The 14,156-nt window shown below is 35.0% G+C and overlaps 2 protein-coding genes across 3 annotated transcripts; both read left to right on the top strand.

Annotated features, from left to right (window-relative positions):
- The first annotated feature begins 239 nt into the window (after window positions 1–239).
- Window positions 240–4,349, top strand: LOC121782633 (peroxisome biogenesis protein 2-like). 2 transcript variants are annotated; one of them, XM_042180563.1, is made up of 8 exons: window positions 240–524; window positions 899–1,012; window positions 1,114–1,267; window positions 2,824–2,960; window positions 3,099–3,226; window positions 3,348–3,465; window positions 3,785–3,951; window positions 4,071–4,349. In XM_042180563.1, exons 1-8 carry the CDS (start codon window positions 396–398, stop codon window positions 4,192–4,194), a joined length of 1,071 nt encoding a protein of 356 aa, XP_042036497.1. In that variant the 5' UTR covers window positions 240–395; the 3' UTR covers window positions 4,195–4,349. The 2 variants fall into 2 exon arrangements, with proteins under 2 accessions (XP_042036497.1, XP_042036498.1); XM_042180564.1 differs by having other exon boundaries at window positions 241–524; window positions 3,126–3,226.
- Window positions 4,350–10,172: 5,823 nt separating this feature from the next.
- On the top strand, window positions 10,173–13,414 carry LOC121782958 (transcription factor bHLH68-like). Its single transcript, XM_042180971.1, has 8 exons — window positions 10,173–10,478; window positions 10,573–10,900; window positions 11,203–11,277; window positions 11,382–11,447; window positions 11,744–11,809; window positions 12,196–12,258; window positions 12,466–12,498; window positions 13,049–13,414. The coding sequence occupies exons 1-8, from the start codon at window positions 10,312–10,314 to the stop codon at window positions 13,184–13,186; spliced, it is 936 nt and encodes a 311-aa protein (XP_042036905.1). The 5' UTR covers window positions 10,173–10,311; the 3' UTR covers window positions 13,187–13,414.
- The last annotated feature ends 742 nt before the right edge of the window (window positions 13,415–14,156 follow it).

Raw genomic sequence — 14,156 nt, 5'->3', positions numbered from 1 at the left:
TTTATAATTATATATTGTACTAATGACTTAGACACGAGTTTATGAGTAGTAAATTTAATTTTTATAGGTTCATTTTAAATACGTTCTTTTCTATATTTTAAAACATTACTACGCATAGTTGTGAGTTTCATTTTTTACTAATATTGCTTTAGTTATTTTTTGATTCGATTAATTGCATAGTATTGGAGTATTAAATTTTGGGTTGTTTTCAAAGTTATTTTTAATGAATAGAGAGCAAAATAAATGGAAATAAAGTGAACTAAAATTTAGCAAGCAGAAACTTGGTGGTGAAGAGCAGCAGCAGCGATTGTGCAACTGCAGAGCTCCCAAACGCACCAAATCAATCATTTATTATCGGAAAAAGAAGAAGAAATTTCAAACTAGCTAATTCAATAATGGATATACAAGCCCTAGCTTCGTCGTCTTCGTCTACCAGCGCCAGTTCTGCCAATCCTCCGCCGCCGGAGGATGCGTGGTTCCACACTTATCTGAAGCTAATTCCTCAATGGAAATCTCTTCCCACGGTAATTGATTTTCGTGCTTTTATTTTTCAATTTTTGAGGGGAGTGTGATAGAATTCATTAGCTAAATTGATGGAATTTTGTATTTCATTGTGAAATTGCGTTAACGCTTTTACTTTTGGTCGGTTGATTGTTTTGGGGAAATTGAATATTTAACCAATCTTCAACCTAGCATCTGAAATTTGAAGATATTGGGCTTGATTGATGTATGAAAGATTCAATCTTTATTAGTTCGGTTGTTAGTGAGAGGGGTAGAATATGTTGATTGAGTTGTTTTTTAGTTTTTAGAGGAAACTGGTTAGTAAAAATTATCCTTCTGGGATGCACCTAGCTTTTGCCCTCATTTTGCAATTGTGGTTCTGTGGTTGTTCTGACAGGAGATGATCCCAGTTGAAATATCTAGAGTTAATCAGGTAGATGCTGGACGGCTTGACGTTGAAATGTCGGCTATGTTGAAAGAACAGTTGGTTAAAGTTTTTTCTTTGCTGAAGGTAAACATCATTCTGTTAATCATGTTTTCTTGGACCAGAAGCTTTTATGATTAATTGGCAGTTCACAGGCATTTGATTTACATTCCCTTTTTTGGGGTTAGCCAGGAATGCTATTCCAATACGAGCCTGAACTCAATGCATTTCTTGAGTTTCTTATATGGAGATTTTCGATATGGGTTGATAAGCCTACACCTGGTAATGCTCTCATGAACTTGAGGTATAGGGATGAACGTGCAGTTGAGCCAAGGGTAAAAGGTCAGTGGTTATTTACTTGTTTTCTTCTTCTGGCAGTTAATCTGTTGTTCTCATCATCCTTATATAGCGATTAGGTTGTATAATATTTACTTCATATGAAAGATGTGCTATAAACTGGTGACTGAATGCTTAAATATATTGGATAAAGTAAATTGTGTTATGGTAAGTCACAGTACCATTTAATGAAAAATCACAAGGAACTTTTTGCTCAGGCAAGTTCCGGGTAATTAACAAATAACAACTTGAAGTATTTTTGGGCAGGATGACATTATGAGAATACATGAGTTGTTCAGCTTGAAATGTTTGCACCTGACTCTACGTGCTCCTCATTTTTTTTCTACTCATAAATGCAACATGTGCGCTTTCTGCCCTACAATGTCAATCATGAATTAAAGTTTGATGATCATCATTGTTTCGCTAGTGTAAATTGCGTAACTTGCAATCATAGTACTTACTCTATGCATGTTGCTGGTGTGTATGGACCCCTTAAGATGCAATGAAGTACTACTATTTTTGGAATCAGTAAAGAGTTTGGAAGACTTAATCTAGATGATCTTAGCACTGTCTTTACACTATTTATTCAATTGAAAAATCTTGCAATTATTCACTGATTAAAAATTAGATTTAGTATAGACAAAGTCACAAAATAAATTAGCCTATTTATCTATTCAAAAGAGCTGTTTACTGATTCTGAACCACTGATGAGATGTCTAAGCAAACTGGGTACATGAAGTGGTATGACCATATGAGATAGAATACATACCTGCCAAATTATTTCGGCACTTGTTATTACAAATGTGTTAAAGAAGCCCATACCTTGAGGAAGAAAATATGTACATACTAAATGGAAATCAATAAGATGTGCCTTTGGTAGTATCCGCTTAGATACGTCCATATTGACCTACACCTTATATTTGGTTAGTGGAAGCAGGAGATTATTCAAGAAATGAAGCTTATCTCTGTGCATGTTATCTTTTTCACATTTGTCCCGACATGGTTGAATATATATAAAATCATTACTTTCATTTTTTGGCTCTCTGTTTTGCATTGTTTACTAGTATAAATGTGTTACGAGAGAGTCAGAGACCCTTCTTCTATGTTTTAGGAAAATATCCTAAATATTAACTTCAGAAAATCTTTTTGCAAAACCTTATGACGTTAATTCATGCATAATTGTAAAAGTAGCAGTAAAATAGCAGCTTCGTTGACTAATTCAAAATTCTACTAGCTAGCAAAGCCTTATATCCTATTTCCACTTTGAAACAATGGCTTATAAATTTTCTTTTAGTATCTGTTAAATTGTTCATTAATTCAAGGGTCCATGTTTCATCCCATTTTGATATAATGCATATTCTGTAACTGTTTTAAATGATAGTACCTTTGTGTCTTCGAGAATAGAGAGGAGAGGCATTTGAAATATATTGAAATCTTACAATTATGATAATAAGATAATTATTAAATTTTGTTTAGTATATCCTTGGTGTTCTCTATGAAATTGTGGATCTTTTCCTTTAATGTTCAAGCTTTACACTTTGCTTTTGTATGCATTCTTATAGTTAGAATGGGGCTGGAGGGGCCAGGATTAACTGTTTCTCAGAAGATATGGTACTGTATAGCAACGGTTGGTGGTCAGTACATTTGGGCCCGACTTCAATCGTTTTCTGCTTTCCGTAGATGGGGTGACACTGAGCAGGTGCTTCTTTTCTCTGCAAGATTATATTATAGTGCTATGTAGTTGTTGCAAGATATGCAGTACAGATGATACATAATGTACTTGAATCTGAACGGATTTGCCCAAATAAATGTTAACCAGCCCTCATTGAAAAGGTAGTGTTCTAATCATCTCTTCTTTATCAAGAGATCACTAGCTCGGCGGAGTTGGTTTCTCTTACAACGCATAGAAGGATTTTATAAGGCCGCATCCTTCGGAAACCTACTCATATTCCTTTTGACAGGAAGGTAATCAGTCTTATGAAGCCTTTGTATTATTTTTGTACTTAAAAAAATATTTTTGCTTTTATCTGCTTTGGTACGTGAATAACATCGTATCTTTGTAGTAATTGGTCTTACCTTTATGCAGGTATAGGAGTCTTATTGAGAGAGCCTTGCGAGCAAGACTTGTCTATGGAAGTCCTAATATGAATCGATCTGTGAGCTTTGAGTACATGAACCGCCAGTTGGTGTGGAATGAATTTTCGGTAAATCATCTCATCATTTCTTGCAAGTATAGTTTCGGAAACATTTTTGTTAAGATGCTATATGCCCTTCCACACCCTCCCGGCTTCCCCTTCCTAGTGGAACTTTACACTAACTTCTGTTTAAAATTTTGTGTACTCCATTTCCCTTCATCCAAACAGCGAAGATTTTTTGGTGAACTTAGTTGTGTCGAACTTGTTTGGCATGATGATTTTAGTTAACAAGTTGCTGTACTGTGCTCAAATGTGAACTAGGCTATCTGTCCTATCTCGTTCTTTTATCCGCTCAACTCATGATGGAATAAACATGGCATATGTGCAGGAAATGTTGTTGTTGCTTCTTCCACTTCTCAATTCGTCGTCCCTCAGGAAAGTTCTACGTCCATTCTCAAAAGATATATCTTCAAACTCAGAAGGGGATGATGCTTTATGCCCCATTTGCCAGGCGACTCCAACCACTCCATTTTTAGCTCTTCCGTGTCAACACAGGTAATTCGTTTTTGTATCCTTGTCTAATGCTTTATGCACGTCCACGTTCAGACGTTGCCAACGTCAATCTTTAAGCGAGTTCTAGAAAAGCCTCTCCTTACCATGGATCTTACTGTCAGGTATTGCTACTACTGTCTTCGAACAAGATGCTCTGCGTCCATGTCTTTCCGGTGCTCCAGGTGCAGCGAACCCGTTGTTGCAATGCAACGACATGGGGACTCTGTCCCCAACGAAACTCGCTGAAAGCGTTGCACCAGGTGAAGGAAATGGTGAAGCACAAATTATAATCATGTATGGTGTTGGAATTTAAGAAGTATAGATTTGTTTATAAAGAAAAGTACTCCATCTGGTTGATGAAAATTTAATCAAATCATGTTCTATCAGTCTTTCACTTTCAATACTTGTCTTAATCAAATGGTAGTTTTGCAGAGGCATTGACAGGATATTAAGGAACACTCCATTTATACACTATTTATCACATGTTACTGAGTAAACTACGAAGTTTGGTCAAATTATTGTCGGTCCTATAATTTTAAAACTAGTGGGAAAATTGTGAAATTTGGATTTATTCAATTATTCCATGACCAAAAATACGGTTGTCACTGTGTAATATATTCACGATACTTTTTACTAAACAACATTCTGTTTATGAATGATGTACATATGATTTCTCGGCTGCCGTCTTATACAGTACTTCTACCGTCTCACCAAAGATGACCCATTTTCCTTTTTGGCTTATTTAAGATGACATATTATTAAAAATAGAAACATTATATCTCTACTTTATTCTCTCCACTCAACACACAAAAATTAATTTATATAATATTCTGTGCCGCCTAAGGAAGAGGTCATCTTTCCTTGGAGGGGGTGTATAATTTCTCCTATTTTTTTTGTCATGGAATGATTGAGAGTAAATTCAAATTTCTTAGTATATAAAACTGATTTTTAAAATTGCAGACTAGAATGTAACCAAACTTCTCGATTCTTTGATAATTCATTCTTCTCCTTTCATCCGCTATTAGGAGTTCCGGTTTACCATTTTGGTTTATTCACCATTATGAATCTCGGTTCACTTTTTTGCTATAAATGGTAGGTAGACCTCATTTTCCACTAACTCATTCCATTCACAGTCTATTATTAAATTAATATATGAAAATGAACCACATATACTAGTATCTTTCGTCGCTCACTTTCCTTTACATTTCATAAAACATGTGCCGATGGAACTCATAACGGCAGACGGAGGGAAATATTATTTATGGATCTCATGACTACTTTTAAGCATTTTAATATTGCACTCATAACACAAGAGCACTAAAAAGCATTTCTTACACAATCTTACTTTCTTTTTCACTTTTTTTTCTTAATTATGTATTGTAATTAAATTAATTTGATAATAAATTCTTCCTCCATCTTACAAGAATATGCACTGTTTTTTAAGTCCGTCTCATAAGAATATGCATTTTTTAAATTTAAAAACCTTTTCTTTAATGAGGTGGGGGACCTATCTCCAACAATAATTTAATTATCTTTTTCTTTCTAATTCTCTCTTACTTTACCAATTGTGCATTAAAACGTGTACTCAACTAAAGTTGCATATTCTTATGGGACAGAGAGAGTAAAAATTACTCACTCTATCCTATAATAAATGACTCGTATTCCGTTTTGGGACATCCCACATAAAATGAGTATATTTTAAAAAAAATATTTAAAGAAACTCAATCTTACTTTATTCTATAATTGAATAGGAGATTAACCTAAATCCTTAGAGCATCCACAATAGCCTAGCACTAGGACTAACCAAAAACACCATCTGCCACGTCACTAGGACTAACCACAATCAGGCCTGTCCCTTGGCCCGTGCGGCCTGTGCGACCGCACAGGGCACCCAATTTTCAGGGGCCTCTGAAATATTTCAGCCCATATACATGTATTCCTATTTTTTCAGCCCAACAAAGCTATTTCTCTTGTATAGCAACGCTCAGGCCTTTTTCTAGCACCGTGACTCCAATTCTGATCGGTTTCTTTTCCCGATCGTAGACCTGGGAGCCGCCTGTTCGTGTTCGGTGTTCCTCATCGACAAACGCCGCAACAGGGACCAGCTCACCAGAGCCATCGTTGATCGCTTCTGCAGCGCCTGCCATCGTCGGCCATTGCGATTGGGAGCAGCGCAACGCATCAATTTATCTTTTTTTCTATAGTATATTTCTTTAAAATGCATTGTCTTTTTTTCTTTAATTATCATATAGCTTTAAAATGCATTGTCTTTTTTTCTATAGTGGTAGGCCTCATTTTAGATTTTTGCACAGGGCCTCTGATTTTGTCGGGACGGCCCTGACCACAATACAACCACATCACTAGGACTAACCACAACACAATAATAGCATAGCACTAGGACTAGCCGACGCCCTAGCCAATAAAACAAATTCACAAATACGGAATTAAAAATTCAACGCGAATACGGACGAAGAAAGTGCAATAATAATTTCATTAAAATAAAAAATTAACATAGTAATTCAAAAAAATACAAAATAAAAAATAGCGTTAGCCGATCGCTCGTCCGTCGTGTCGCCACAATAGCGGACGAGCTTTCAGCGAGCGATCGGCTAACACCCATCCACCGCGGATGAACGCTTGTCCGTCACCCGTTAGCCGACTCCAATAGTGGACGAACGAAAAAGATGAACCACTAGCCGGTCGCTCGTTCGTCTGTTCGTCCACTATTGTGGATGATCTTAAGTACTCAATTGAACTTAAAATAAATACTGCATTTATTCTATTGAGACTAATATCAATCAAAATTTTCAATTATTTATAAAATCAATTGTCATTCTAAAATCTAACTGAATCGATTAACAATTAAAATATACGCCCACGCCCGATGCATCGTCCGCGGTTGAAGCGCGGACGATGGCCTATCGTCCGCGCCATTGTGGGCTCGGCGGATGATAGGCCATCGTCCGCGCCATCGGGCGCCCCATTGTCGGATCGGCGGACGATGCCACGTGTTTTTTTATTTTTTTTTCTATTTAAACCTCGTTTCTCATTCACTTGTTCATACGAACATCTCGCCTCTCTCGTTTCGCTCCTCTCTCACATTTCTACCTATCTCACATACCAAAATGAACCACCACGATGACACCACTAGTTCTAGTTCCTCGGAGTCGGGTAGTTCGCACTCGGAGACCTCGGTAGCCTTAGATGCAGTCGTCACGTGATGAATACTTCACGTATCGGGAAGACGGCATCGGCAGACCCGGCCTTACACCGTTGCAAAAGTGCACGGTCCGTCAGTTGGCATACGGCACCACAACGGACATTTTCGACGAGTACCTCCACGTCGGGGAGACAACAGGTCGGGAGTGCTTGAAGAGATTTTGTAGGGGAGTTGTGGAGGCCTACGGCGACACATATTTGCGCAAGCCGACTGCCGCTGATTGCCTGGGCCTGATGAAGATGCACGAGACAGTGCACGACTTTCCTGGGATGCTAGGGAGCATCGGCTATATGCACTGGGAGTGGAAGAATAGTCCGACGGCGTGGAGAGGCCAATTCACTAGTGGATACAAGGGCAGCCACCCGACTTTGATCCTCGAAGCCGTCGCTGACCATCGGCTCTGGATCTGGCATGCGTACTTCGGCGTAGCCGGGTCGAACAACGACATCAACGTCCTCAACTCCTCCACCCTCTTCGCCGAGCAATGCAATGACAACTGCCCGACCATCGAGTTTCGACGAGGTTCTAGCTAGACAGGCCTCAATGCGCAACCAACAAGTCCATGCACAACTCATGAACGGCATGATTGAAGAAGTGTGGGCCTGTAACCGCCGTCGTTGAGTTTGCGTATTTTTTTAAATTCATATTGTAATGTATTAATTTTTATATATGAAATGAAGTTTTTTCCCAATTTTTTGTTATTTAAATATTCAAATAAAATAAAATGCAAAGGGCGTCCCATTGCAGGTGGGGGTAGGAGGATAAAACTGCTGACGTGGCGCGTCATAGGGCGCCCCCATTATGGATACCCTAAGCATTGTTCGATGACTATTTTGCAGTTAGAATCTAATTTAAAACTAACTTGTTTTTTTCTACTTCAATTGCGGATACTAGGTGGATGTATGCAATCTATCAATTATTAATATATACAAATATTCCTTCATAATTTGACTTTCAGCTAACCTCCAAGTATTTATTGAAAATGAAACAAAATTCATGATTACGAAACATGAGCCTTTTCCTTTTCCTAGCTAGTATAAATAAGAGATAATTACAAATTTAATATTGCAATTTCAGAAAAAATAAACAAGAATCTTCATTCGTTTTCTCATTTGTTGTAATTCACACAAATTAATATCGGTGTATGTATTTTGACAGAACTATTAAATAAATAAAAATTTAACTCACAATAATATTGTAGCTGTGGCCAAAGGGGAGAAAACTTTGTTATACTAAGTTTTTTCATGTAATTCTATTTAATATTACTTGAATATTGGTTATTAAATCCAAAAAATATATTAATAATGATAGGATTATTTATAGGTAAGGCTGTAACAAAATTTTTAGTACCACCCACTTCCTTACTAAAATGTACAACTATTTCATTGTAATAGAAAATTAAAAGCTATAGCTTTAAATTGGAAATGATTAGAATAATCTACCAATCCTATAAAGATTATTCTTCCTTTATATGAAAAGAGACACAGTAGATTAGCAACAACTTTTTTGCTGTTTGTTTATTAATCCATAAGTCAACAAGAAAATGACTGTCAACATACACACTAAACTCTAAAGTTACAACTTTTTCTTCAATTCTTCTCAAAACCTAATCCTACCCAATATTATGTAGTTTCAAACTGAATATCATTGTTTTTTTAATTTTGGTAAACATTATTACAACATATTTCATCTGATGGTGTAAAAATTGATAGCACTCTCTCAAGTCTTTTTAAAAAATATATGAAATGAGTACAAATAAATTAATGCATGTATAAATAAAGGACCAACAATTATCAAATAAAAACTGTGCATCCTTATTTTGTTAGAAATCCATGTAATTAAAATATCTTTATTGATATGTGGTCTGGATTGACTTGCATTCGAGAAAATGCTATTGATTCTTCTTTATTGTTTTATGCATCATCTTGTAATAATTTAGGTGTCTTAATTGCACGAATATGTGCTAAGAACTATAAAAGCAAAGATAGAAATCCAGCTAGGGATGGTTAAAAGTGAGAATGAAAAAAATTACTACTTAATTGAAAAAAATGCACACATAATTTTAGAGAGAGGGAATTCATTCTATACAAGAACCTTTACTTCTACTTTTAAGAATTTATCCATAGAAAATTCTGAATTGTTTTTCTTTGGAATCCTCTGGTTATAATCGAAGAATCCATCAACAGAACAAATTCCTTGAATAGTTCTCTTGAGTCCTTAAAATCATTAAATAATTATTTTTCTGCATTTTAATATATTTTTTTGTTATTTTCTTGAGTAAAAACTAAAAAGGGATAAACTGGTATTTCCAAAATTTACGTACTACTCCTTTCCACCATTTAAAGAGTCATTTTTTTCAATTCGGGTTGTCCACAATTTATAAAATTATTTACTTTATTATATTTTTATTATGCGGGCCCCACATCCCACTAACTTTTTACACTCATAATCCATTATAAACCTAATACTAAAAATAGGTTCCACATTCCACTCACTTTCTCTCTTTACTTTTCTTCACAAAGTCAAACAATTTCTTAAAACTTATGCTTAATCGAAAATGGCTCTCTTTAAATGGTGAATGGAGGGAGTATATGTTTACCCAATCAATTTCCATTTCCACATAGTACTATAAAAATAGAATGCGTAGAGGAGTAGAGTGTGACAAAAGAGACATTGCAGTACATTGTTATACAATTTGAACCTAACCCTAATTCCTATCCTATCTAAAAACAATGCTAGTTTCCACCCCAATTCAAGGAAATAAGTTCCACGAGAAATTGTTTTTTTTGGCCTGGAAACACTCCCCATCAGCTTTTTTTCTGTCCCACTTTATAATAAAGTTAAAGCAAGAATCAAGAGAGAGTGAGAAAATATTATATAATAATTCACTATTTCTTTTCTTTTTTTTTTGAAAAAAAACAAATATCGCTCCCTTTCCCTTCCAACCCCACAAGTATAAAATTACTTGTGTGTTGACAATGACATTGCCTTTCTTCAACCTATCTTCTCTTGAGAAAGAAAGCATAATTCTCCCCCCAAAAAAAAAGTTTCAACCAAGAGCTCAAACAAGTAGATGCAATGAGATGTTTTTAGTTAAAAATCTTCAGATATTTTTCACCTTATATTGTTTGTTGAAGTAACAAATGATGGCTAGAAACCCTAATTCGTGGAGCATGAATATTGGCATGCATCCACAATCTCAATTTGTTTATGCTTCCAATTCTTCAAATCCATCTTCAACCACTTCCTCTGCTGATCCTCAACATCCCTCTCAAGAATTCCCAGTTAGATCTTGGAGCCAATTGCTTCTGTAATTCTCTCTTCATCTCTGATTAAATACCGTTTAGTTTAATTTAATTTAATTTAATTTAATTTAATTCACACTTGAAAATTGATTTTGTTAGGGGTGGATTGGGAGGAGGAGAAGAGGAGAGATTTGGAGGAGGCCTCTTCCATCAACAAAAGAAGATGGAGAATTGGGAAGATCAAGTGATGAATTTGAATCCAAGTTATCAAAGTGTTGATGTGAAGCAAGAATCAGCTCAATCTTCAAGTTGCCAAATTTATGATGATGAAGTCCAAAAAAATTCATGGCCTCACCACCATCAAGTCATGCCTATCTCTTCTCCAACTTCATGCGTCACATCTCTTAGCAACAACATCTTCAACTTCTCCGCTGCCGCGGAGCCGGAGGGGAAGAACCACCTCCATAGCCAAGACCATTCATCCGAGGTTAGTGTCTGAAAACATAAAAAAAAGTAAACATTTAATATCGAAATAGCGATAAAATTACTTCTTCTCGCATTCGGTAAAGGTGAATTATAGAGTTTATTGTTTACAAGCAATTATAATCGTGCATCGTGCTCGAAACATATTTTTTCAGTATACCGGTATCGGAAAAAAATTAAATAGGTCCTATAACTCATAATTACAACATTTAATAATCATTGCTAATTCTAAAAAAAATGAACGGTTTTTCCCCTTTTTCCTTTATTTCCCATGGTTTAATTGATTGTTTGTTTCTTTGTTAAAAGTGTAACAGCACTATTACTGGTGGGGCATCTAAGAAGGCAAGGGTTCAACATTCTTCAGCCCAACCAGCTCTCAAGGTTGGTAAATTATGGGATTTTTTGTTTTCTAATCTCAATTTCTCACTCCAAACAAGAAATCATGGGGTTTACATTTTTATAATTAATCTCAATTTTATGTGCAGGTGAGAAAGGAGAAATTGGGAGATAGAATAACAGCACTTCACCAACTTGTTTCCCCTTTTGGCAAGGTAAAACAATTCTTGAAAACTGTACAAATTAAACTCTTACACAATTCTTAATATCTTTGGGCAGAAGGAATCATGATGTTGAATTTTTTTAGCTTAAAACCCATAATGAAAAACTTCTCTATATCAGGACTTTGCAACTAATTAATTACCAAATTCACAAAGGAAAAAGCAAAAGAAAAAATAATTTTCTTTAGTGTTGTACTACAACATAGATATTAGGGCATGAGCAATTGTCTTTTGACAAGAAAAGATGGCTTTCATAAACATGACTTTGGAGGCATGTTTCTCTTTTGCAGACTGACACTGCTTCTGTTCTGTCAGAAGCAATTGGCTACATTAGATTCCTTCAAGGCCAGATCGAGGTATGTCATGTCCTATTCAATCTCATATTTTAATTTTTATTACTAATTATTTTTATGATTTGCGTTATAATGCTAAATTTTTTAAAATTATTAACTTACTAACTTATCAATACATTGTATAAAAAATGTCAACATAAATTTGTGTTGCCATTTTAACACATGTATTAAAATATCAACTAAGTTTATGTTAACATTTCAATATTATCGTGTTGATATTTTTAATACATTGCATCGATGGATCAGCAGAGCTAACAAGTTAGGAAAGTTATTAACAAATCACACCTCTTATTATTGTATTAGTTGTCAAATTTGTAAATTTCTATTTTTTGTCCAAAGTGGAATTTTCTTGAAAATGAAAGTGAATTTTTGAATTTGTGAATTTGCAGGCACTAAGCTCTCCCTACATGCGCAATGCATCAGTAGGTACAAGTCATCATCCTCAACATTCTGTAAGTATATAAATTCTTCACATTTTCCAATGCACGACCAAGATTTTTCGGACACTGATACACCAAACATTCAGACAGGGATAATATGTATTGGGAATGGGAATGGGAATGGGAATGGGAATGTCTTTGAATAATAATCAAATTAACCCACACAACATTTATATAAAAAAATTATTATTAATCAAGAAAATAATTATTCTTTTACAGGTTCAAGAAAGGAATTGTTTATTTCCCGAAGAGGTACGTGCATGCTTTATTGGATCAATCACTTCTTTAAAAAGATGATTAATTTGAATTCGTAAAGCATAGTATTGTTTAGAAGATGCATTCAGCTTTTTCTATGATAGTCATTTGTAATAATTAAAGATGATGATTAGTTAATATAATCACATGAAAAACAAGATAGTATAAAGCTGCAAACTTAATTCAATTAATTTCTTTATGTAGCTAAATGTATAGTATTTCTCAACTATTTTAACAAAGATTGATTAATATTGCAATTTATTTTATTCTATCATGATCTCCATATAGTAAAAAGAACAATAGGTTTTATTCTTTATGTGTTATGTTATAAGATACTTAATATATGACTCTTTTTATGATTCTTGCAAAATAATCTTTTGTATAATCTGTGAGAATACAGGATATAGAACATAAATAAGGATATTTTAGCAATTCAAATCATAGGCATATATAGGCATGTATTGCAATCAATTTATGGAATAGAATATAAATGTGAATTAACACCAAATTAAATAGGTCTAATGCCCCATTGATAAACATGTTGCAGGAGTCACAAAGTGAAGGGGCTCATAAGGACTTGAGAAGTAGAGGGTTGTGTTTGGTTCCCATATCTTGCACTCAAAATGTGGGAAACGAGACCGGCGCCGACTACTGGTCTCCGGCGGCTTTAGGAGGAGGGTTTTAGCACCAAATGAAATTCATGGGGATGTAACATCAGAAACAGTCATTCCGTGGAAAACATGAGGGATTGACTGCCTCTGATGCTACCGATTTGCAGTTTTATAATATAGGGGGATCAAGAATTCAACTAAGGGGTTTGGAGAGGCTTTATTGTAATTCATGAAGCTTAATAATAATGTCTGATTTTATGCCATGTTTATGCATACATATATTCAAGAACTTTGTTTTCTTATTTTAAAAGTCCAATATCCATTTCATGACTACATGAAATGATATCAGTCATATTAGCCAAATTATATTATATGAATATAAGCACCCCATTGTAGGAGCAGTGAATGGTATTGATATTGATTTAATATTAATTAATAAGGTTTATAACTTTCTACCTCCGCCTCAATTTAGGTGAGTCTTATTCTATTTTGGTTATCCTATGTTACTCGAATCATTTTCTTTATGGAAAAAAAACCCATAATAGATAGGGAATAGTTTCAACGGTACTGCAAAATCCATCTCATTTTGGTTTTTGAGCAAGATATACCTGTTTTTGGGTTTTCCCCAAAAGAAACCTAATTAAATCTCTTTTTTGAGGTTTTGTGAGTATAAAAGGTGAGTGGATTGAGAATATGCTTTAAAATTTGAGTTTTGTGAGTATAAAAAGTGAGGAGATAGAGAATATGCTTTTAAATTTGAGTTTTGTGTAGGTTGGAATAAAATCACTATTTAATACTCCCTATGTCCCCTATTAACCATCCACTTTTGTCATTGTCGTTCATCCCCTATTAATTATCAACTTTCATTTTTTTACCATAATTGTTAAGTAGGTCTCACATTTTGATGCAGTTTCAACGTAGAAATAGGGCAAAAACCTGCGGTGTCAGAGTGATTTGAAATTCGCACGGTGCATGCAAAACGCGATTTGGAATCAAACTCATCAAGACCTAGTCGTCGAGACGTACGATGGATTTTGTCCATCT

Source organism: Salvia splendens, chromosome 20 (assembly GCF_004379255.2).
Source record: "Salvia splendens isolate huo1 chromosome 20, SspV2, whole genome shotgun sequence".
Classification (NCBI taxonomy): Eukaryota; Viridiplantae; Streptophyta; class Magnoliopsida; order Lamiales; family Lamiaceae; genus Salvia; species Salvia splendens.
This window is presented reverse-complemented; position numbering and strand designations above follow the sequence as displayed.